This window comes from Rhincodon typus, chromosome 14 (assembly GCF_021869965.1).
Source record: "Rhincodon typus isolate 14 chromosome 14, sRhiTyp1.1, whole genome shotgun sequence".
Taxonomy (NCBI): domain Eukaryota; kingdom Metazoa; phylum Chordata; class Chondrichthyes; order Orectolobiformes; family Rhincodontidae; genus Rhincodon; species Rhincodon typus.
The window spans coordinates 13,924,665-13,950,170 of NC_063345.1; the positions used below are offsets into that span (position 1 = coordinate 13,924,665).

At 40.7% G+C, this 25,506-nt stretch overlaps 1 protein-coding gene and 1 pseudogene across 2 annotated transcripts in view; one reads left to right on the forward strand and one right to left on the reverse strand.

Moving 5' to 3' along the window:
* Positions 1-1,971: 1,971 nt before the first annotated feature.
* Positions 1,972-2,393, reverse strand: LOC109914006 (annotated as a pseudogene).
* A 110-nt stretch (positions 2,394-2,503) lies between these two features.
* si:rp71-46j2.7 (sorting nexin-25) overlaps positions 2,504-25,506 on the forward strand; it is a 66,645-nt gene continuing 43,642 nt past the window's right edge. For both annotated transcript variants that reach the window (XM_020513573.2, XM_048605036.1), the window contains exons 1-4: positions 2,504-2,980; positions 15,389-15,470; positions 16,915-17,131; positions 23,982-24,124. In XM_020513573.2, the coding sequence (XP_020369162.2) occupies positions 2,777-2,980; positions 15,389-15,470; positions 16,915-17,131; positions 23,982-24,124 (646 nt within the window). In that variant the 5' untranslated portion in view covers positions 2,504-2,776. The remainder of the gene's footprint in view (positions 2,981-15,388; positions 15,471-16,914; positions 17,132-23,981; positions 24,125-25,506) is intronic.

The following is a 25,506-nucleotide window of genomic DNA, read 5'->3' on the forward strand; positions in this document are numbered from 1 at the left end:
ATTATTGCCCTTGAACTGAATGGATTTCTAGATGAATTCAGAGATCCATTAAGAGTCAACCATATTACTTTAATCCAGAGTCATATGTGGGTCAGAAGAAGTAATTGTGGTAGATTTCCTTCCCTAAAGTACATTAGTGAACCAAATGGGTTATTTACAACAATTGATGGTTGAATCGTGGCTCTTTACTGAGACTAGCTTTGCATAGATTCATTAATTGAATTTAAATTCCACCAACTTCCATGCTAGGCTTTGAACCCATATCCCCAGAGCATCAGTGTGGGCCTGTACATTACTAGCACAATAACATTTTTACTATTCAACCATCTCCACAAATCTCAAATCAGATGTGAAATACTTATTGCACATTCAAAGACCAAACTATTGGAAGGGTTACCATTGTTGAGTTGCAAAATTGAGTCTCAGTTTCAGTTTCATTGTCCTGCAATATATTATTTCTATTCTCTTTGTCTGAAACCGTTGATTGCTGTTTGGTATGTTGCTAGGGATTCTGACATCAACTTGTAGTTTTAATGCATGATTTAGGCTATGCCACAATAGAGTTGAACATGTTTTAGATATCATCCGGGATCAAACACACATTTTCCTTCAGATGTCATTAGAAGACAATGGGGAGCAACATCCATGGCTATTGTTTTGACCCCTTCTGAGTCACCAGCACTGCAGTAAATTTTACTGCCCCAGTTCCTGGCCATGCTGAGATGGATTACATTTTCTGGCCCCTTTTTGGAACAATATTTGGTGAGGAATCCTTCTCAGAAGATTCCTCCCAACATTAAGTTGAGAAACACAGATACTAAATGGGTCTGAAGGTCTGATGGAATCATGAAAGGAATCCCTGTGAATGTTACTGTTTGTCAGAAGGCCATTCAATCAAATTCCATCCATTATGATGTTCGGGCTATTATCAGCTTCTGGGAATAATTCCTTAGGAATGTACACCCCACCCCACCAAAAAGAGTAGTGACTTTTTTTATTCATTCATGGGATGTGGGCATCGCTGGCTAGATCAGCATTTATTGCCCAGAGGGCAGTTAAAAGTCAACCATATTGCAGTGCGTCTGGAGTCACATGTAGGCTAGACCAGGGTGGCAGATTTTCTTCCCTAATGTGGTTCTCATGTTAGTAATACAGAAGATTATGTCAGACAATCTGAATTGTAAACTATCTAGAAGTTTATTAAAGAATGAAACAGGCAATTTGTAGTGCAGTGAAAGTTGAGAATTCAGTTTTTAAAATCAATTATTGTCGCAGCAAGATATCTTAAGCAGGAAATACACAAGATAGAGCTGAAGAAGCTGAGGGTAATGTATTAATAAAGCGAGAGGATCAGTTAACAACAGGTAGCAAATAGTAGGGATAAATCAGGAATTTTAAAGTTGACAGGCTGTCACTGGTGGGGCACTGTGTAGATCATCTATTTAAAATCAATATGAATGATGTAGACAATTCTCTGTGGAGACATGACGAGAACATAAGGTGCTAACAAGGGTGCTAATAAATATAAGGTGAGTGGGAAGCTGGATTACAATGTGGGGAAGTATGAGGTGTACGCTTTATAAGGATTAAAAACAAAAAAAGTGAAAAGGCATGGAATGTTAAATAATGATATTCAGCCAGCCACAAATATATTTGTACAAGGAACACTAAAAATTAACATGCACTGACAGCAAGCAACCAGCAAGTATTTACCATGGACTTACAAGTTTTCTGCAATCTCGTCCATTACTAACTTGAAGTGCACGGTAAAATAGGGCTGAGTTAGAACAACTTTGTCAAGGAGAGCTCTCCAAATAAGTATCAAGAGAGTGCAATCCTCTTAACCCTGCTTATTATTTCTATTTAAATAATCATCTAATGTCTTAGAATCAGACAGTACCTTTCAGCCCATTGAGTACGTATCACTTTCCCATCATAGGTTTGGAGCCTTTAATGTTATGATTTTTTTTCCAGTTGTTCATCATTTTTATTCTTTCAAACCAATTTATAGGATCCAGCAACGCTTACATAGGCTTTTGAGGAGGGCCACGTGGGATGTTGGCGCCTGGACTGAAACGTGGAGGTGGAGTTCGATCCTTCCTGGCCCTGAGCGATTTCTCACCACTTTGCTGCGGATGGCACAGCTGACAATTTTACATACAGCTTGGGCAGCACATATGCATCAAAGACACTGGCCTCCGAAATATCTCGAACTGCAGCAGCCTCCACGATGTTGCGAATGACAAACTTCTTAATAGCTTTGTCTTTTGGGACGCAGCGGGCACAGTTTGTGCACCTGATGGGCTGGACATGGCCACGACCCTTCTTTGCACGTCCGTTATTCCTTCGCTTCTTAGTCATCTTCAGCAGGCGTCACTCAAGTGATCATCCAAGTTGTGAGGTTTCCTGCCTCAACTCCCTTCCCAGGCAGTGCATTCCACATTTCCATCATAGTCTGTGTGAAACTTGTTACCTCAAACCCCTTCTAAACCTCCTGTCTTTCACTTTTAAAATACCATGGAATATCTCAATTGAACCTGCTTCCGCTACACGTTCCAGCAAGTTTGAGTCGCCAGGAGAACGAATACAAGTGATATTTTGGATGTATTTAGTTTGTGCTTCCGACCCTCTGAAAGCGGGACGTTTAATTTGCTCATGTCCCATGAGTCAGCCAACGGCAAAAGGGCTTTATCTCTCCTCTCCACACCCTCCCCCCGCTTCCGGAGACAGGCTCCGCCCCTGTTAGTATGTTTTTGTATTGTCTGTGCGCGGAGACATGTCTCTGAAACAGCTACTTGCTGGCGTTCTTTTTGTCGCTCCTTTTATCTACTGGAGCCCTAGCTTGTTGCTAGATGTGTCGCCACTGCTGCTGTTGGCTTTCAGCTGGAGGCTGCTCGATGCTCCGGCCACAGAGAGGAACAGAGATGAGCTGAACCACAGCCTGGATCCCCGGGATCAGGGATTGCCCGAGAGAACCGCGGTGAGTGCACGGTCTGTTTGCTGAAGAACTGCAACCTTCAGATAGATAAACACAATGAGATTTATTTCCCACTCTGCAAAACCTCCACTACCAAACCATAGCAACCGCAGTCTATATGACTAGTTCTTGCGTGGTTACAGTTTCCTCCATTGAAAACCTTTTCATGTAGCTCAGTTGTTATCTCCTGTCTATTTCTGTAGGCGGAATCGCTATCCTCTGTGTGTATGTGTGTGTGAGAGAGATTTCGGTTTTACGTTTAAAGGATCATGTTTCAGACCAGGAACTCGTGGATATGGGGTTCATGTTAGGAGTAAAGTGTTAGAGTTAAGGTTAGGTGTGTTTACGGGTTATTTTCTGGTTAGGCTTGGCCGGTCGTGATTGAACTGATCTGTAATTTACCGAGAGACTCTCCTCCACTTTCACCCAGTAGCTCTGCATATTTCGAAACAAACACAGAAAAGTTGCTGAAAAAGCTCAGCAGGTCTGGCAGCATCTGTAAAGAGTTAAAGTTTCCGGCCCGGCGCCCCTTCCTCAGAACGTCCTGCATATTCCTTTTAAATCAACAATCTCATTGGCTTTTGAAAGCTTCGACTGACGCTGCCACCGCTATTTTCCGGGACGTTTCACTAATGTCCTATAGGGAAGGAAACTACCAACCTTACCTACTCAGGCCTACATGTGATTCCACACCCACTGCGATGTGGTCGACTCTTAACTGCCCCCTGGATGGACAATAAATGATGGCCTAGGTAGCGACATCCTGATCCCGTAAATGATTTTTTTTTAAAAATCACTTCCTATTTCTTTGCATTGAATTTTATCTGCTTTTGTACTTACCGATCCACATTCTTTTGAAGTTCTACATCATCCTCTGCATAATTCACAATAATTCCAAGTTTTCCCTATATACAAGCTCAACGTCATTAACGTGCAACAAGAGTAGGAGTCCTAAACCTACTTTGGGGAACTGCACAATAAACTTTCCTTCATTCAAAAAACAGCCACTAACCACTACTTTCTGCTTCCTATGATTCAGCTAGTTTTTTTTATTTCTTCAAGTTGCCTTTCATTCCATAAGCTCCTTATTCAAGTCATCCGTGTCAACATCATTGGTTCCAAGTTCCCTTCATTCTCAATTCCCTCTACAGGCTCCAGTTGTCTGAATGATCACCCCCAGCTTTGTGTCACCTACTATTTCCCTGCTCTGACTCTGGATTTCTGTTTATCCTCTTGGACTACCCCCCATCCCCACCATCACTGTTCGTCAGTACTTCCAGTCCAGTTGTTTGGAATGACCCTAAATCCATTTTCTGATTACCTGTATCAATTTCCCCTGGCCATCTGTCTCTTTGCTGTTATCTGTCTCCACTCTCGTCTGCTGCCTAGTGTTAATGCTCTGCTGTATTTAGTGTACTGTTGTTAAATGTGAATAAGGCTGCAAGTTAAATACAAATTGTGAGAATGCTGAAGAAACTCAGCAGGTCTGGCAACATCTGTGGAGAGGAATTTTGAGTCTGGTATGACTTCTACAGAATTCTGAAACATTAACTCTGTTTTTCTCTTCACAGATGCAGCCAGACCTGCAAGGTTTCTCCAGCATTCTGTGTTTGTTTCAGATTTCCAAGATCTGCAGTATTTTGCTTAAATACAAATTGTATTGGTTTAAATGCTTTTGCCAATATCAGTCTGAAGCTAAATATAATATTAGCGCCTTATTGCTGATTTGTGACCCTTTACTTTCATTTGCTGTTTCCTGGAATATTATTCATCTGTTTTGTCTGGGAATTCCTTTGTCGAAATTTTACTCAGTGCTTAAAAGTGTGAGGTGATCCATTTTGGAAGGACAAACTTGAAAACGGAATACAGGGTTAATGGAAAGATTCTTGGCAGTTGGAGGAGCAGAGGGATCTTGGGGGTTCATGTCCACAGTTCCCTGAAAGCTGCCACCCAGGTGGATAGAGTTGTTAAGAAGGCGTATGGTGTGTTAGCTTTCATTAATAGAGGGATTGAGTTCAAGAGGTGTGAAGTTATGCTCCAGCTATACAGAAGCCTGGTTCAGCCACATCTGGAGTATTGTGTCCAGTTCTGGTCGCCTCATTACAGGACAGATGTGGAAGCGTTAGAAAAGGTGCAGAGGAGATTTACCAGGATGTTGCCTGGAATGGAGGGAAGGTCTTACGAGGAAAGGTTGAGAGAGCTAGGGCTTTTCTCTTCAGAACGACGAAGGATGAGAGGTGACGATAGAGGTGTACAAAATGATCAGAGTTGTAGATAGAGTGGACAGCCAGAGACTTTTTCCTTGGGTGGACGTAGCTATTACGAGGCGACATAGTTTTAAAGTGACTGGAGGTAGATATAGGGGAGACGTCAGAGATAGGTTCTTTACTCGGAGAGTGGTAGGGGTGTGGAATGCATTGCCGGAGAGGGTAGTGGAGTCAGCCTCATTAGGGGCATTTAAGCGGCTATTAGATAGGCATATGGATGATATGTAAGGTAGGGGTGGAGGTTAGATAGACCTTGGGTTTAGGGTAAAAGTTTGGCACAACATTGTGGGCCGAAAGGCCTGTACTGTGCTGTACTGTTCTATGTTCTATGTTCTTACCGCAACTTGGCTGTTTGCCTGACAGAAGTTGATCAGTTATCTGATGCTTGCAGAAATAATTCTTTATCTTCATCTAAACAATTTTCCCTCTTAATATTTTAATTAATCCTGTATGACTTTGTTTTAAATGGACTGAAACTTTTGATTTGTATGAAAATGCACATGGCACCAAATTTAACAATGGATGCTGGTGTTTGTTAAGGCAGCATTTGATCAACATGGCATTGTTGTAAACGTTACAATTTAACTTATTCATTCATTTATCAGCACTTCAGTGTTATACTGAAGAAAAGGCACATCCTCTTTTTGATTCTAATTAAAAACTGAAAGAACTGCGGATGCTGTAAATCAGGAACAAAAACAGAAGTTCCTGGAAAAGCTCAGCAGGGCTGGCAGCATCTGTGAAGAAAAAATCCGAGTTAACGTTTTGGGTCTCCGTTCTGAGGAAGGGGTCACTGGATCTGAAATGTTAACAGATTTTTTTTCTTCACAGATGCTGCCAGACCTGCTGAGCATTTCCAGCAACTTCTGTTTTTGTTCCTCTTTTTGATTCTGTTTATTTGTCCTAAATGAATTCTTCATTTGTCAACTGTGTTGACAAGTCACCAGATCCTGGACATCCAGTCAACCTAATTATTTTGATGTTAAGGATAGGGATTGAAATATTCTAGCAAACATATACAAATTTTCCAAAGGTATTGTCATTTTAGTGGCAGCTAACTAGTTTGAAATACAGGAACGAGTTAGGCAGGATGTATCTTTGTGCAGTATTCCTTAATGCAACACCAGATGCAATAATCAAACATCAAAATTATGACAGGCACTGGTTTTAAATTAACTTTTTAACTGTTTAGTTTAAGTTAACTGGTTTTAAGATAATTGTTATCTTGTCAGGATTTCCCAAATGCACCACTTGTATACTGCATTATTTACCAATGTCTGTATCCATAGGAAGCGGCCCTTGTATGTCCCCCTTGGGTACTTTCAGTCTTAAAAAGAAAGTACATATGCTTTCCAGTCTTTCACTATGACCTCAGTCCTCTGTTAGCAACCCAATCTTGTGATTTACTCTGTTTCACCAACACATCTGTATCAAAGTTCAGGGAAAGCTGAACATACTTCTCAAAAATAGCCAGAACATAGACTTCTGCCTTATACTGAACTAAATTAAAATGAGAAAGGTTTGGATAAAGAAAAGCCAATTGGTCCATTTCATAAACTCCTCACTGAAAACCTATAGCTTTTTTACTGAGCAGAAGTTTCTGACACACAATACTGGAGTGGTCATAGTTACAGGAGTGGGCTATTCAGCCCATTAAACCTGTTCTGTCTTTTAACATCATCGTGGCTGATCAAGCACTTCAACATCTTTTTCTACATTGTCTCCATAACCTTAATATTGTTGATAATCAAAGCATTACCAACCACTTTAAATATACTTACAAACTGAGCTCCCACAGCCTCTGTGTTAGCGAATTCCACATATTCACAACCCTCTGAGTAAATAAAATAAAAATAAATTAAACAACATAGTCAGGGAAAGGTTTAAGGTTTTACAGAGTGAATAAAGCAGGTTAGGTAGAAGGTTAAAAAGCAGAACCTCAAATATAGTAATCTCTGATTTACTCCAGTTCACGTTCTAGTGAGAGTAAGAATAAAAAGATAGGGCAAATAAATCAATGGCTGAGAGAAGGTTTAATGTGCAAGGATTGAGATTTTTGGTTCATTGGGAAGATAAGGTGGTTCATATGTAGAATGAACTGCCAGAGGAAGTGGTGGATGCAGGTACAGTTATAACATTTAAAATACATTTGGATAAATTCATGAATGGGAAAGGTTTGGAGGGATATGGGCCAAACACAGGCAAGAGGGGCTAGTTTAGTTTGGAATATGGTCGGTGTGACCTAGTTGAACTGAAGGGTCGTTTCCATTCTCTATTACTCTATGACACCCTCATCTCAGTCCCAAATGTCATTCCCTCTTATTCTTAAATTGTGCCCCTGGTACTAGATCTCCAACCAGGGGAAACATCTGTCCTGTCTATCCTTTTAAATATTTTGCAAGTTTCAATTGGATCAACTTTCCTTCTTTGAAGTGCTAGAGGAACCAGAAACACTAGAAGAAATTTGGTTAACCTTTGTTCCACTCCCTCTATGGCAATAATATCTTTCCTCAACTGAGATAATGAATTTCAGTCTTGGCATTCACCTTGAAGTCTTAACTTTCTGTTCTCATGAGAGTGTAGCAATTGTGGCTAGTATGTCATTCTCCTGTTTACTTATTTGATTTTCTGGTTGTGTTAAATGCCTGCCAATAACTCTAGATCTTTTTCAACTTCATGCTTAACCATGAAATATTTGGACTTGACTGTTTTGTATTGTAGTCAGTCATGGGTTGGTTAAGTAGGGCTGCTTGATCTGTGAGCGTCCTGTAAATCCACTCATATGTTTAAAGTGACTCCATTCAGGTTACACTTACGATAACTACTTTTGTGCAAGTTCTGAAGAAGAGTCATACCTGACTCAAAGCATTAACTCTGCTTCTCCCTACATAGATGCTGCCAGACCTCCTGAGTTCCTCTAGCATTCTCTGTTCATTTCGGATTTTCAGCATCTGCAGTATTTTGCCATTATTAGGCTAAACACATTGGGAAATGTAATTTAACTGAACAGTTATAGTACATAGAGTCATACAGCACAGAAACAGGCCCTTTGGCCCATCATGTCTATGCTGACCATCAGATACCAAACTACAGAAATCTCATTTACCCGCCTTGGTCCATAGCCTGGCATAGTGAATGGATTTTGCATAGTTTTGTTCATTTTATTATGTAATTTCTTGGTAATATGGAACTTAAGCATTGTTCTAAAGAGACATGGCACAAGGATTTGTGATTTGTGCTAATCAGGATTGAAATGCAAGAAACAAATTGAAAAAGGGACACCAGTTTAGAAGCCATAAGTAAAAACTGCTGATTCTTTGGACTGTAGTTGTCAAAATGTCTTTACATTGGTTCTTACATATTAACTTTCAGTTTTGATAGCCTTTATCAGCACTTTTCAATATCAGAATGAGTGGGTACTGTGCAACAATTACCAGAATCCAGTCACTTCATAGAGTTCCTGCTATGATTAACATCTGCCATTACATCTATTATAGCAATTCTAATTGCTATGTTAAGGGTTTCCTCATCAACCCCAAATCTGGCACAGATAGAGGTGCACAATGGCATCAAGGGAAAGCAACATGTTGTACGACAACGAATCCACACTTCGGACAAACTCAATTTTTTTAATCCCATTTGTCCCATTTCTGTCTTTTAACCCTTGTACTTTATTAATAAGATGCTTCTATAATGCTGTACAGTAATCTTCTTTCTTAATTTTACTTGACATATAGCATTACACAAAATCCATTGTCTGAAAAGGCCATTGACGAGTTGCAGGAAGAAGGGCCATATTCATTCGTAGTTTGTAGTACGATCCCATTTTTGTAACATTTTTATCAGATCAGGACAGATGGGGAAATCTTGCACAGATCTTGATCTTGATCTTGATCTTGATCCTGAGAAATGTTGGCCAGGATCTTAAAGTCTGCAATTAAACAACAATGCTGTGACCTCTGAGAAAGCCACCCACAGTGATCTAGCAATCTCTGGTGTGGATTTTTAATTTCCTGATGTTGCTTTGTATTTGGCATGAAGTTGAGGGAACCGCCAGTTATGTAGCAATAGTGATGTCAGCAAGCTGAACATACACTCACTGAAGTATTCTCACAGACAGCGTACCAGGAAGTAAAATGCACCTTCACTCTTTATATATCTTAAATAAGTACATGTAATAGAAACTGAAAATTATCAAAATTCAATTTTTTAAAAAAAATCACATTTTCTTGATCACAATGGAGAAATTTAACAAAAATGATCAATGTTCCAAGGTCAGAATTTGTTCTATAATAATTATAAACTTAACATACACTAAGATCCCAGTTAACTTTTTTGAGCAAGGCTAATAATGTAAGAAAGTTAGTTTTCATCAGTTCAGTAAGTGATTTAGGGAGGACCTCAACACTGCACTACATGGAGAAATGTAGAATCACTGACAGCAACTTTTGGATATGCAGATGCTTAGTTTCTGTCAGTTTCAGAGAAGTGTTATTGTGAAAACTAATGGATTTGTTACAACTACTACAAAATGCTGGTGACTTACAGTATATTGACTTCACCTTTGCCCCATGCTGTCTGTGAAAAGCAGCTGCAGAACGAATTTTGTTTTCTTGGTATTCTTTTCTATTTTAACTTAAACTGGAGGCCTATCAATCAGGAATGATGGCTATTCCCCCATATTTATTCAAGGGAAAATGAAAGATCAACTAGAGCAATCAGCAGATTTAAGCTCTTCAGTCCTGCCACATTCAGTTGTAAGGGTGGCGGACAATTAAACAACTCACTGGAGGAGGAGGCTCCACAAATATCCCCGTCATCAATGATGGAAGAGCCCAGCACATCAATGCAAAAGACGAGGGTGAAGCCATCGCAGCAATCTTCAGCCAGAAGAGCCGAGTGGATGATCCATCTCCGCCTCCTCCAGTGGGCCCCAGCATTTCAGATACCGGTCTTCAGCCAATTCAATTCCCTCCACATGATATCAAGAAACGGTTGCAGACACTGGATACTGCAAAGGCTACGGGCCCTGACAACATTCTGGCAATAGTACTGAAGACTTGTGCTCCAGAATTTGCTGCTCCCCTAGCCAAGCTGTTCCAATACAGTTACAACACTGGTATCTACCTGGCAATGTGGAGAATTGCCCAAGTATGTCCTGTACACAAAAAGCAGGACAAATCCAACCTAGACAATTACCGCCCCATCAGTCTACTCTCAATCATCAGTAAAGTGATGGAAGGTGTCATCAACAGTGCTATCAAGCAGCACCTGCTCAGAAATAACCTACTCAGTGACGCCCAGTTTGGGTTCCACCAGGGCCACTCAGCTCCTGATCTTGGTTCAAACATGGACAAAAGAGCTAAATTCCAGTGGTTAGGTGAGAGTGACAGCCATTGACATCAAGGCTGCATTCAACCGAGTGTGGCATCAAGGAGCCCTGGCAAAACTGGAATCAATGGGTATCAGGGGGCAAACTCTCCGGTGGTTGGAGTCATACCCGACACGTAGGAAGATGGTTGTGGTTGTTGGAGGTCAATCATCTCAGCTCCTGGACATCTCTGCAGGAGTTCCTCAGGGTAGTGTCCTCGGCCCAACCATCTTCAGCAATGACCTTCCCTCCATCATTACGTCAGAAGTGAGGATGTTTGCCGATGATTCATTGCACAATGTTCAGCACCATTCGTGACTCCTCAGATACTGAAGCAGTCCATGTTCAAATGCAACAAGATCTGGACAATATCCAGGCTTGGGCTGACGAGTGGCAAGTGACATTCGCACCACACAAATGCCAGGCTATGACCATCTCCAGTAAGAGACAATCTAACCACTGTCCCTTGACATTCAATGGTGTTACCATCACTGAATCCCCTACTATCAACATCCTGGGGGTTATCATTGATCAGAAACTCAACTGGACTCACCACATAAACACAGTGGCTACCGGAGCAGGCCAGAAGCTAGGAATACTGTGGCGAGTAACTCACCTCCTGACTCCTCAAAGCTTGTCCACCATCTCCAAGGCACAAGTCACGAGTGTGATGGATGAGTGCAGCCCCAACAACACTCAAGAAGCTTGACACCATCCAGGACAAAGCAGCCCGGTTGATGGGCACTACATCCACAAGCATCCATTACATCCACAAGCATCCATTACCTCCACCACGGCGCTCAGTAGCACCAGTGTGTACTATCTACAGGATGCACTGCAGAAATTCACCAAAGATCCTCAGACAGCACCTTCCAAACCCACGACCACTTCCATCTAGAAGGTCAAGGCCAGCAGATACATGGGAACGCCACCACCTTCAAGTTCCCTTCCAAGCCACTCGCCATCCTGACTTGGAAATATATCACTTTTCCTTCACTGACACTGGGTTAAAATCCTGGAATCCCCTCCCTAATAGCATTATGGGTCAACCTACAGCATGTGGACTGCAGCAGTTCGCGAAGGCAGTTCACCACCACTTCTCAAGGGCAGTTAGGGACAGGCAAGAAATGCTGGCCAGCCAGCGACACCCACGTCCCACAAATGAATAGGGAAGAAAATTAATCTCCTTCCTGTGTATTCATTTCAGTGAGAGTGATTTTAAGGTTAATATGTCAGTGTTGAATTAACTTAAGGGTAATTGAAGCATCTTATGCTCTATTGAGTGCTACTGGGCACTTTCCACTGGATCGTGTTAGTATTGTGAACCACTTCCTGCTGTGCAGTCTTTAACGCACACTATATTGTGGGAGGTTTAGACAGCAACAGAAAACTACACATTTGTATTTTAAGATGTAGTTTTAACACTGTGGTTCATATGCATGTGTTCATATGCAGTTTGGCTGATTGCCTGTTATAGAGGAATAACTATTGATTAATATTGCTAAGATTATCATGTCTCAATATTATTTCACTGCCTCTGCAGGAGGAATGGCAGAAAATTAGAGATGTGGGAGTACAAAAATAAGGGATTTCTAGAATTGATTGAAAGTTATTAGCATAATTCCAAATCAGATCATCATGTTCTTGTCATTGCTCTGTAATTTAACTTTAATTATGATGGCAACGATGGTGATAGCCAAAAAACCAAGAATTGATACTGTCCATGTGACAAACACTGTGGTCTCACGACAGAAAAAACAGCAACAGATTCAGTGTCACAGTACAGCCAGGCAAAAACACACTTGAAGATGTAAGCAACATTCACAAAGGGGTCAGTGACAGCCACATTCCCAACGAAACATGGTCGAGTGGAACTACTTATATCTGCAAATGGCCACTAAGAACCAAGGATGATGAAAGAACACCAAATGATTTAGAAAACAACTGATTCTCGGGGCCTGGGACTTCTACTTGGGGTCCTCAACAATCCCGGTTTAGTTATAATGGAAACATATTCAATACTTGTAACAATTGTTAAAGGAGTTTGTAGGCACAGAAAATGGCACTTCTTTTATTTCTATATGTCTACATAACAGTGTTTTCTAGTTCACACATATTTGTGGTTCAGCACGCTAAAGTCATTCTATGATCAAGAAAATTCCAAAATCTGGAAATTATTTGGTCCTAACTTGGAGAGGTTAAAATGCACTTATCTACCAATTTTCAAGACCTCCTATTTCCAGTTATCCTCATGATGTGACTGTGTGGTTTCCACTGGGTGCTTTGGTTTCCTCCCTCAGTCCAAAGATGTGCAGGTTAGGAGGATTGGCCATGGGAAATGAAGGATTATGGGGATTGGGTTGGTGGCCAGGTCTGGGTGAGATGCTGTTTGAACAGTCAGTGCAGACTCAATGAGCTGCATTGAAGGGATTCTATGATTCTATGTACAGTCATTTCTCTTTGCTCCCTGTGGTGTTCACTTAAGATGCAGGTTCTTTTTTTCTTCTTCCATTTCTGTCCAGTGCAGTCTATTTTTTCTGTCTACCTGATTAGTATCTTTTTCTGATCTTTTTCACTCCAGCTCTGTAGTTCTTTCTGAACAGTTAGTGATGCGTTAATGCAGGAGTCCTTCCCTACCTAATGTCAATCCAGCACGCAAATGCTTGTCGCTTGCCATGGTCTAGACTTGGATAAATTCACTGGCTACAATACTCATGGCAGCATTAAAGAACTTCATGATCATCGCTTCAACAACAAAATACCCAAAGCACCATGCAAATTACATTGCTGATGGGGAAACCATTAACCTGAAATGTTATAAAAACAGAAATTGCTGGGGAAACTCAGCAGGTCCAGCAGCATTGAAGGAGAGAGAAAAAGTTTTGAGTCCAGTTCCTTAGAACACCTGAAAGTCAATTCTCTCTTTACAAATGCTACCTAACGTGTTGGGTATTTCCACATTTTCTATATATAATTCAGTCTTTGAACATCTCTAGTGTCTTCATTTTGCCTCAAATTCTTTTTCAAACAGTCTGAAATTCTAAAAACAAGTGTTGTTTGTCCATTTTTATCTCTATGTGACATGGCTGATCTTACTGTACTGTATTACTCCCAGAATGGCCTGATAAAAACCACAAATTCCTGAAATACATCTCTTATAGACGGAATATGATCATCACTTTTAGATCACCACTTTCCTTGTGAAATAACCATGGCAAAGGTGAACTGCTTAACTTAAGTTACAGAGAGGAGGTCAGGAGGATGTTCTGCAGACATTATATTTAATAATGAAGTTTATAGTTAAGCTTGACAAGTTTTATTTTCAGGTTTTTGCAGAAATATTTGTTTTCTTTGGATTAAAATGTGTAAGTAAAAAGGCAGCAGTTTAGTTAATTTTATGATATTTGCTGATTCCTGAATGGTGACCTTAAGAAGAGAAGACTGAAGAATTTCCTTGGTTTTCTGCTGGTTAATCGTTCCATCTTTTGGTATTTTTGATTTGTTTGCATTTGATTAATTAGGCATTTGGTTGATTCAAAAACAGTTATGAAAGTACTTCATAAGAGCGTTATAAAACGAAGTATGATACTGAGCCACATAAAGATCTATAAGATCAAAGGACCAAAAGCCTAGTCAAAGAGCTAGGCTTTAAGAAGGCAGTGTCTGAAAAGAGAAAGCAAGCTAATAAGGTGGAGAGAAGCAGGGGAATTTCATTGGTGAGGGACGAGGCCACTGAAGACTCAGCCACCAATTATGGAGCATTTAAAATTGGAAATGCTCAAGAAGCCATAATTAGAGGAGCATGAATATATCAGAGGGTCTCGAGGAGATTAGAGATGGAAAGCAGTGAAGCTTTAAAGGCTTTTAAAACAAAAAATGAGAATATTAAAATCAAGATGATATTGCTTAATCAAGAGCCAGTGTAGCTCAGCAAGCACAAGGGTGATAGAGGAATTGAATTTACTGCGAGTTAAGACAGTACAATTTCAGATAACTTTGATTTATACATGGTAAAATGGGGGAGACCAGCCTGAAATGCTTTATAATAGTTGAATCATGAGCTGATGAAGGCTTGAGTGAGGGTTTCAACAGCAGATCAGCTGAGATTAGTGAAGTTCTCTGATGTTATGGAGGTGAAAGTAGCTGATTTTAATGATGACTTTCTAACCTCTTATTCATACTATCTCAGTGAGATGTGATATCAAGGCGCAAACAGACAGACCTAACCTTGTCCAATTGCTAGGTAGGTTAGATGGAGTCAGTTATTAGAGACAAGAGGATGGAGCCGGAATTGAAAACATGCCTTCAGTCTTCCCAATTGTAGGAAATTTCTGCATATCTAGAACTGGATATTAGATAACCAGGCTGATGATTTAGCTTTTTTTCTCCGATGATGCTGACAAGGGACAGGTGAAAAATATGATCGCTCCTTGGGATCACTGGAGATGACTGCATTGACAAGGGAGAGAAGCCATTGCAAGGGATTGCCCTACGTAAAGCCTTTTAATTACAAAATAATGTATTACGTTCATTCTTAATTTTCCAGAAGTTTATTGGATGGATTGAATAAGCAATCCAGGAAGTCTTGAAATACTTTTGAGTGGAAGTTACCATCAGTTCCCAGATTACTAAGTCTTATAGGGGATATTCTTTGTGCCTTAGTACATATGTGGTGCAAGGCATAATCTTCTGATGGACCCAGCAAATGGCAATCACTCCTAATCAAATAATGTGTACCATGGGACAGTAACGTTGTATCTAATTTTTACACAGGAAGTAAACCAACCTCATGATCATGTGGATGCAATTGATGGGAGAGTGCTTGATCCAGCCCTTCGACAGTCCCTCAGGAAAGGTAAATATTCAACATTTCTGAATTTAGGTCATTGTTTTTGTGTGTGCTGGCCACAGTAAACCCGGAACCATTTAATCATGTCTTCATTGCTTTGGAATCACTGGCCCTTAATATTTTTGTGGGTTTTTTTAAATGGCCAACTTGAGAGCAGTGAAAGATTTCAAATTAAGCCATTCATGGGCTGAGGTTTTCCATTTGTGTGTCAGTAGCTAGTGACTTTCTGTCAATTAGTGTGAATGATGATGATATGGGAGGTGATGGCCTAGTGGTATTATCACTAGACTGTTAATCCAGAGACCCAAGTAATGTTCTGGGGAAACTGAAAGAACTGCAGCTGCTGTAAATCAGAAACAAAAACAGAAATTGCTGGAAAAGCTCAGCAGGTCTGACAGCAACTGTGAAGAGAAATCAAGAGTTAACGTTTCAGGTCCAGTGACTCTTCCTCAGAACTAATGTTCTGGTGACCTAGGTTCGATTCCTGCCATGGCAGATGGTGGAATTTGAATTCAATTAAGAAAAAAATCTGGAATTAAGAGTCTAGTGATGACCATGAATTCATTGCCAATTGTTGGAAAAACCCATCTGGTTCAATAATGTCCTTTAGGGAAGGAAACTGCCATAGGTTTGGCCTACATGTGACTCCAGACCCACAACAATGTGGTTAACTCTTAACTGGCCTCAGGGATGGACCATAAATGCTGGCCTAACTTGGGACACCCTCATCTCTTGACTGAATAGAAGTAAAATATGCACAATCCCACAAGACCAAGGCTTTGAGACACTAGAATGCACCAGATGCTTATCCCTATCAGAACCTCAATTGGGAAAGCTGAGGAGAAAACTTAATACAGCATGTCGTTCGGGTAAGGAAGGCACTGCCTGGAAATGTGGTGGGGGCAGGTTTGATTGAGGCATTCAAAAGTGTAATGGATGATTTGGATAAAAATAATATGCAAAGGTATGGGGAAAAGACAGGAGATTGACACTGGGCAATGATCATTTGGAGACCTGGTGCAGACATAATGAGCTTGAATGGTCCCTTCCTATACCATTAACACTTCTGGGATTCTGTAAAACATGATGCATCCCTCTATTTGTAGTTAGTTTGATACATCACAATTACCTGTTCAACCAAAATCAGGAGGTCTATTGCATGCTGGTCCTGTAAACTGGTGCTACATTTAAACACATGCAAATGTATTTTGTTTTTGCAATGTCCAAACTTATTTGGTTTTCTTTTAGTGCCTACTAATGGTTCTCCCATTGGCACCTCTCATGGTGAGCCTAGGGATATGTAATTTTCTGAGGTGTGGATCTGCCAAGCTAATGTTTTACATGAATTTTCACTCAGAAACTTAACAACTGTTGTTTTGTTTAAAAAGGATGATTTGTACAAGCATTTCTACAGATCTTCTTTTCTCATTGAAATTGTTGTGTCTTTTAGTGTTTGAATGCAGTTACTCACAGTTCATCTTGTTATGGTACAATCCACCTGAACCCCGAACTGATCAGCCACTCTACCAGGTCCTGCTCCATGAGTTTAACTTGGCTGTAGATCATGCAGTCTCAAAGATTCTGAATCTGGACCTCACCAGAATAGAAATCGAATTGATTCGAAGACTTACCAACCATTTGCATACTGCCAAGAAGAGAAAGGAGAGGTATTGTGTGTGTTTTTTAAAAGGGAAAATTCAGTGGTGAAAAACGGGACTCCAGCTGAAATAGGAATATCACCTAGACACCAGCAAAATCCATTAGAATTTTATCCCTACTAACCATTTGTGTTTGTTCTTCATCCTCAAGGTGGTAAAGTGTCACCTTTGGAAATGAATTTCTTAGTTTGAGATTGGCTAGAGTTTTTCAGGAGATAAGCCTTCTCTTGACAATGTTTCTAAATGGGTGAGACAGCATTTCTGCCCTCTAATCTTCATGCGTTTACCTTTCAATCATGCATAAGTTAACAGAGCTAATAATGCTATGAAAAAATGTGCAAAACTTTGCAATTTTCCAGGCCTTGAAGGAAAGTCCCATGATCCAAGACCAATGGCCAAGGACTCTTACTGCATACTAATATAAACAACATGACAGCCATCATCTTGGGCCTGGCCCCTTTAACAAGCCTTACTTGACCAATGCAAGTTTAAACTTCTTTTTGTGAGCCCACCCTCCAATTACCACATCCGTCAATCCGGCCGGTTTTCATAATGGTGTGGTTAGCTTGCTTTTCAATGAAAAGACCAATGTTACTTGTAAAAACAAAATATAGCTCAAAATAGGGGTGCTTTTCCGGATTGATGTAGGAATGGGAACTTTGAATGGAATCTTGGAGGCAAAGGAGATCTTGGTCGTCAGCTAGAGCCTTGCATTGTCTCTTTTCAGGAAGACTTGCCCCCTTTTGTTCCACTCGATCATTGTCAAGTGCTCCTTCTCAAGGGATCAAAGGCCCTGGCTGCAGACATTCTACCCACTGAAAGCTGCTGACCTGGCATCTCTGGATGGCAACTGCTGGGAGTGGGGTGGCTACGGCTACTACTTGTATGTCAGCCACCCAAACCGAAGGATCATTGCTGGCTCTTAGGTCAGAGGATAATGATAGCAGATGGAGGTGGGGTGGTTGGCGGTAAAGTTGATCAGCAGGCCCCTTTGTTCCTAATGTCATTTGGATTGATTATCGGAAGGTCAGAGCCATTATAATAAGGATCAGACACCCTTGAACATTGAACATTCTGGGACGATTTCCTTTAGAAAATGGGAGAATGAGGGAGTGACCTGTTAAAGGTCTTTAAGGTTGTGAAAATGTTCAATTATGGTAAATGTGGCGAAGATATCTCCACCTGTTAGAGTTGCTGCAATTGGACTCCATAAATATAAGGCAAAAGGGAATTCTAGAGAAACTTATGAGTGGAAGTTGACTCATGGTGAATATAAACACCTTACTTAAATGTTTTCATGCTTGAATTCGAAACAACCTTTTGCATTTCGCTTTCATCTCTGGATTTACTGAATTGTCAGTCTAGAACTGATTTTACAACCGATTTAATATTGGGCTAAGTCATAGAGTTATATAGCATGGAATTGACCCTTCGGTCCAATGCGTCTCTCCCAACCAGATATCCTAAACTGATCTAGTCCCATTTGCCAGCATTTAGCCCATATCCCTCTAAACTGGTCCTAGTCATGTGCCCATCCAGATACCAGCCTCCACCACTTCCTCTGGCAGTTCATTCCAAACATGCTCTACGATGTGTGAGGAAAAAGTTGCCCCTCCAGTTCCTCTTAAATCTTTCCCCTCTTACCTTAAAGTCTACAGGTTCTGATATGCAGAGACTTCCAAACCAGCAACAGACTCATGGTAAACCATTTGGATTCATGCACTGGGATGATCCATTTTCTTTCATTGAGTCAACAATTGACCTGCTAGATCTCTAGCTGAGCTTAGCTTTAATCATGATATTTATCCCCCAAGGTGACAATTAACATATAATTGAGATAGACATATAATCGAGTAATTGTACAGCTGGCAAAGAAACTGGAGATGCCACTTAGTATCAGCAGCTGTTACCTACAACTGGAATGTGCATGTGTCGACAATTGACATAGCATTTGCAACATTAGCATTGTGTACCAATTGAACCCTTATTTATGCTATTTCCACCTCGAAGTTTGATTTTCCTCAGTACTGTCTCCACCCTGTATTCAGAACTCTTACCCTGTGGGAGTTTTGACTCACCCATGATCTAGTATTCGGCTTCTTCATTTTACAGTAGTCTATCTAAACCTCTTCATTCTCTTTCTTTCTTGTCCTTCAAAAGCTTCTATCAAAATGTAACTTTTTGCCCATGTTCTTTTCCATAAAGCAACAAGATGCTTTGTGCCGTGAAGAGTTGCTGTGCAGATGCTGAGGGGAGGCAGTTGCCTAGTGGTATTATTACTGGACTGTTAATGAAGAGACCTAGGGATCTGGGTTCGATGGTGGAATTTGAATTCAATAAAAAAAAAATCTGGAATTAAGAATATAATGATGACTATGAATCCATTGTCGATTGTCAGAAAAACCCAACTGGTTCACCAATGTCCTTTAGGGAAGGAAACTGCCATCCTTACTTGGTCTGGCCTACATGTGACTCCAGACCCACAGCAATGTGGTTGACTCTGAACTGGGCAATTAGAGATGGACAATAAATGCTGCCCAGTCATGTGCTATGTACAGTAAATATAAACATGAGTCATGAACAGCACACCGATCGTGGCTGGTTGGTAGAGTGAGCTATCAGTCAGTATTGGCCAACATTGCTATTTGCAAACCTTCCCTGACTGTTGGGACATGCTGGTAAAAATTTCAAATGTTGCCCCCTTTGAACGTTACTGAGGTATAAGTCCATTAGTGTCTGCTACTTATCCAGACCAGTATTACTCATAGTCACAAAGGCCTTCAGACAGGCTAACTATACACAGAGAACAACATAACTGAACAAGTGTATTATCATAGAATCATAGAATCCCTACAATATGGAAACAGGCCCTTCGGCCCAACGAGTCCACACTGATCCTCCGAGCATCCCACCCAGACCCATCCCCTATAACCCACCTAATCTACACATCCCTGAACACTATGGGCAGTTTAGCATGGCCAATCCACCTAACCTGCACATCTTTGGACTGAGAGGAAACTGGAGTGCCCAGCGGAAACCCACGCAGACACAAGGGAGAAATGTGCAAATTCCACACAGATGGTCGCCCGAGGTTGGAATCAAATCCGGGTCCCTGGCGCTGTGAGGCAACACTGGTAACCTCTGAGCCACCATGCCATGTTGTGTTTAACCCAAGAGCAACATCCTTGGTTGACCTTCCTCTCCCTACTTCAGGAGAAACTCTTATTTTATTCTCTTTTATTCTTATTTTATTCTCATGTAAAATGTCTGCTTTTCTACCCAAATGTTCTGAGCTGCAGCAAGTTATTACATCTGGTGAAATGCTACTTCCTGCGATTAAGATCACCATGTGACATTGCAACTGACCTGTCTCTGTATTAGTGAGTTCAAATCCGCCATGTTTCCGACAGCTTAGTAAATTTTTCTGTTAGTCTGCTGAAACTGGTATGTTTTCTGTATTACTTATCTATACTTTTGAAGCTCCTCCTATGTCTCTGAATCTCAGAACCCTTCCCCCAGCCCTGTGTGATTTTAGAAATTTTTTAAGTATGTTTCATGTGTGCCTGAAGTGCTGCCAACTCTTGAATTGAGAAATCTAATCTGAGGTGATATGTTTTAATCCTAAGAAGTGAAGTTGGCAAAAAGAAGAGGTTTGAATACCATAATGGGAAAGAACTCCACCAGTTTGTGCATCCATTTTATATAAAGTGGCTCCTTTGTGACTACTAATGTGAGCTACACCTTATTGCCAACAACTTCAAGAACTGCGGTCCTTGCTGTGTATCCAACTCAGTTTTACTCTAAGTATTAACGTTTTTACAAGAGTTTGATGCAAGTTCTGGCATGTGTTTGAATCAACAATTGCCAACTATTGCATACATTCAGAAGCTGGTTTTAGTTTTCCTGACTCATGTGCAAAAAGAAATCACACAAGAAGTGAAAAGCTAACAACGTTTCAACTGAATTTGAAGCCCAGGCTATGGATGTTTAATTTTCTGAGTATAGAGGCAGGAAAAGTAGCAATGCTTCGGTAACTAGTTCCTTGTGTTCACCTGACTGCTTATCTGGTTCATTATGGAACTAGTTAGCTAATTTGGTGATGCACGTGTCTGTGGCCATGAAAGCAAGCCACGCTCCAGGACTGAAGCTCATAATTAGAACCGATTCTATACTGCTGCACTGAAGAAGTGAAGGACTATCTGAGATTCTAGTATGTGAGTGAGATATTCTACTGAGGCTCTGCCTGCCTGTTCCAGGTGTGTCGATGGATGTTAGGAAATCCTTTGGCACTATTGGAAGAAACATATTCACCCTGTGTTTCCATCTTCAGCTAACACCGTGCAGGAGAAGGCTATTTGGCTATCATACCTTTTTACCTGCTGTTTGCGTGACCGTTTAGATCACACTCAAGTGCTGTTTTGTTGCAGTCTTACAATATTTTTCATTTCAAATTCAGATGTTCTGCCTCTGTGGGTAGTGGAGGCGAATTGAGTCAAAATTGTTCAAGGGTAGCAGAAATGTATTTAAAGAGAAAAGCTGTGTAGGGTTGTGGGGGTGGGGTGGGAGGGAGGAACAGAGGAATGAGATTAATCAGACAATTCTTCCAAAAATTTGCCAAGGGAATAAGGATTATGTAAGTATTTAAATTTCTTTTGTGAGTTACTACTGCATGTGCTATGGACCAAACCCCTTAAAATATATTAAGAAGATAGCGTAGACCCTAACTTTTTATTTTAAAAGTAAGTGTAAGACATGGCTTTCCAGATGTAATTTGATTGGTCAAACTACTTGACTTTAAGTAAAACACACTTTATTTTTACACTACTGTTAAAATACAGACAACAGAAAAGCAAAAGAAAATAATTGACTTAACTAGTAAAATAGATTGTCTTACATGCAATTCCTAGCATTAGGAAGGGAACCCCAGCTGTTACCTGTAACAGAGAGAGGAACGAGAGCTTTCACACAAAACTTCAAGACCCCAACAACTGCTGAAAGCTAAAACTAAAAATTCGGGCTCTGTGGGAGCTTGAACCCACCCATTCAGGCTACTTCTATTGTTCCAACTTCTTCAAATAAAAAACCCCAAGACCTCTCAAGCTGTTTATTTCATTGGCTTTGAGCAGATGGCTGTCCATTTAAAAGAAATGACAATGCACCTCTTTAAAGCCATAGTATCATCACAAATCAGTTTCTTCTCCCTTTCCGGATCGTGCAGTCTGAGTCGTAACAAGTCACTGCCTAAAACAGGAAAAAAAATCTCTCTTCCCACCCAGTCCTTTTAACCACAAAATGAAACCCAGAAGAAGAGTCACTGGACCCAAAACATTAACTCTGTTTCTCTCTTGACAGCTACTGCCAATATCTGCTGAGTTTCTCCAGCAATTAGTGTTTTTGTACTAGATTTCTCAGTCTGTGTAGCAAGTGGAGAATGAAAAGTCTCTTAAACATTGAACGAGTTCACTTTCCTTTAGGAGTCAAGGTATGATTGACAACAGAGTTTGATTGAGAGGCAGCTGTCTGTGTGGAGTTTACACATTCTCCCCGTGTTTGTGTCGGTTCTGCTGGATGCTTTGGTTTCCTCCCACAGTCCAAGGATGTGCAGCTTAGGTGGATTGGCTGTGCTAAATTGCCTATAGTGTCGGATATGCAGGCTAGGTGAGTTAGTCATGGTAAATGCAGGGTTACAAGGATAAAGTGAGGGGTTTCAGTGATGGGATGCTCTTCAGAGGGTCGGTGCAGACTCAATAGGCTGAATGGTCCCTTTCTGCACTGTAGGGATTCTATGATTCTAATTCCTGGTTCCCTATCTGGTGAAATAAATCAACGCTGTATTCGGACTCCACTGCCACCACACATTGTGCTAAATCCTATTTGCAGATCATGACAATACAAGAAATGCTTGTTCTTTGCGAACAGGTGTTGGTTCAGGATTAGAAATTGCATCTTGTTGTTGAATGGATAGCTAAGAATTTTTAATAATCTTTTATGGGATTTGGTGTTGTTGCCCATTCCTAATTGCCCAATTGGTCACTTCAGAGGGCAAGTAAGAGTCAGCAACATTGGTGTGGTCCTGGAGTCACAGACCAGGTAAGGACAGCAGGTTTCCTTCCTTAAAGGCATTAGTCAAGCAGATGCATTTTTACAACAATCAGTGACAACTTTATGGTCAACCTTATTTGCGGATATTTTAATTCCAGATTTTATTGCATCTTGAATCCCTTCAGGTTTAGTGGTCAGATTTGAATCCATATCCTAGAGCATTATTATAGGCTTCTGGATTATTAATCCAGTGAAATTGCCATGACAGCACAATCTTCACCCTTAGCATGAACCTGGCATTAAGTGAATAGTTTTGGTACATTATGTTCCCTCAATGCTTCAGTGCTCCTTGTAAGGTGGAAAGTGTAACTGGTAACGGAGCACTATTCCCCAGCAATTGCAATGTGGTAGCTTGACCAGTGGACTACCCTCAGTCAGTAGTCCTTAATTTCAATCAGTATTTGCCAGAAAGAGACCTTGAGCAGAAATCTTGGCTGATTATCTTTTTTAAACTACTCCTGGAGTACTGATCACAGTTGTGGGTCTCTGCAATCCTGTGGGTGAGAACAGCTGAATTATCACTTCCAGAGACAGAAGTGGCAGTTTGTTGGGTCACTTCAGAAAAATGCCACAGGATTTTAATATATCGAGCCACTGAAATCTCAATGTTGAAACATGACGTAGACTGAATGTTACATTTACCAGTGGGTATTAAATCACTTGCTCAACGTAAGTAATTTAAAGATTTTAAATTTGGAATGCTACAAAGTAAAACATCCTTCTTTACAAGAAAACTCACCAATGTGTCTGGTTGTAGAGGGAAGATGTTCCAAACTCGACAAGAAGAGGTGTCTTTTCTGAGGGAGGCTGCAGAAACCCTGATAGGCAATCTCCTTCCGGATTCATTATGGAAATTAAATACTTACCAACAAGTACTGAAGGAGGTTGTTGCACTGAAAGGCAGGTACCAGCACTGGCTGTGCTAAAACATGAAAGAAATTTTAAAGTGAGGGTCTTGTGAATGTGCTGTGTGGAAATGTACGTTACTGTGTTGTCTTCTGCCCCTGTAAATGTTGGCTCATCCAAAATATTTGTTTCCCTTATCCTAACTCCTGTTTGGCTACTATCCCTGTGTTTGGTGACTTACATTGGCTCATTGGATCTGTGTTGAAGGTACTAAATAAATGCATTTTATCATTTGTCCTTTGACCTAATCAGAGATTTTGGTTAAAGTTGTAGATTCCAGTATGATACTTGGTCACCTTCAGAAATTTGAGGTTTTTTTGGCCATCTTCGAAAATCTTAAAGTAGTCATTTTTTGTTTTGGTTTATCCACAATACAATAAACTCTAGCAAAAAACAAATTGCTGGAGAAACTCAGGCAGCATCTGAGGAAAGAAAGCAGAATCAACATTTGGAGTCCGGTGACCCTTCAGAACTGATGACTGTGAGGAAAAGTTGGTATTTATGCCAAAGACAGGGGGTCTGGGTGGGGAGAAAGGAGTGAGAGGATAGGGAGGATGGACAGGAGTGAGAGACTGACAGTTCAAGAGACTAAGGGATGGACAATATTATGCTCAGCAGAAAGAAAAGCTGATAAGAAGACCATATGTAAGTGGCTTGCACAGCCAACCCATTTTCATCTACTTTTACAAACCATAAATACCACCTTTCCCTAGCTTGATCAATTGGGTCGATGGGCTGAAGAGTGCTAGATGGAGTTTAATTTGAATAAATGCAACGTGTTGCATTTTGGTAAAACAAAAAGAGAAGGACTTATACAATTAAATGTAGGGCCTTGGGTAGTGCTATATAACAGAGAGGCCTAGGGGTTCATGTACATAATTATTTGAAGTTTGCTTCACTGTAGACAGGGTGGTTAAGAAGGCATTTAACATGTTTGTCTTCATTGCTCAGGCCTTTGAGTATAGGTGTTGAGGTTATAGAGGACATTAGTGAGGCCCCTTCTGAAATACTGCGCCAAGTTCCGCTCGCCCTGTTATAAGAAGGATATTATTAAGCTAGGGAGGGTTCAGAAAAGCTTTACCAGGATGTTGCCAGGAATAGAGCATTTGAGTTATAAGGAGAGACTGAATAGGCTGGGACTTTTTTCACTGGAGTATAGGAGGTTGAGGGTGACCTTATAGAAGTTTATAGAAATATGAGGATTATAGATAAGGTGAATGGCAGGTGTCTTTTCCCTAGGGTTGGGGATTTCAAGACTTAGGGGGCATATTTTTAGGATGAGAGGAGAAAAATTTAAAAAAGACATGAGGGGGAACTTTTTTTTTAACTCAGAGTGGTTATTGTGTGGAATGAATTGCCAGACGAAGTGGCGAATG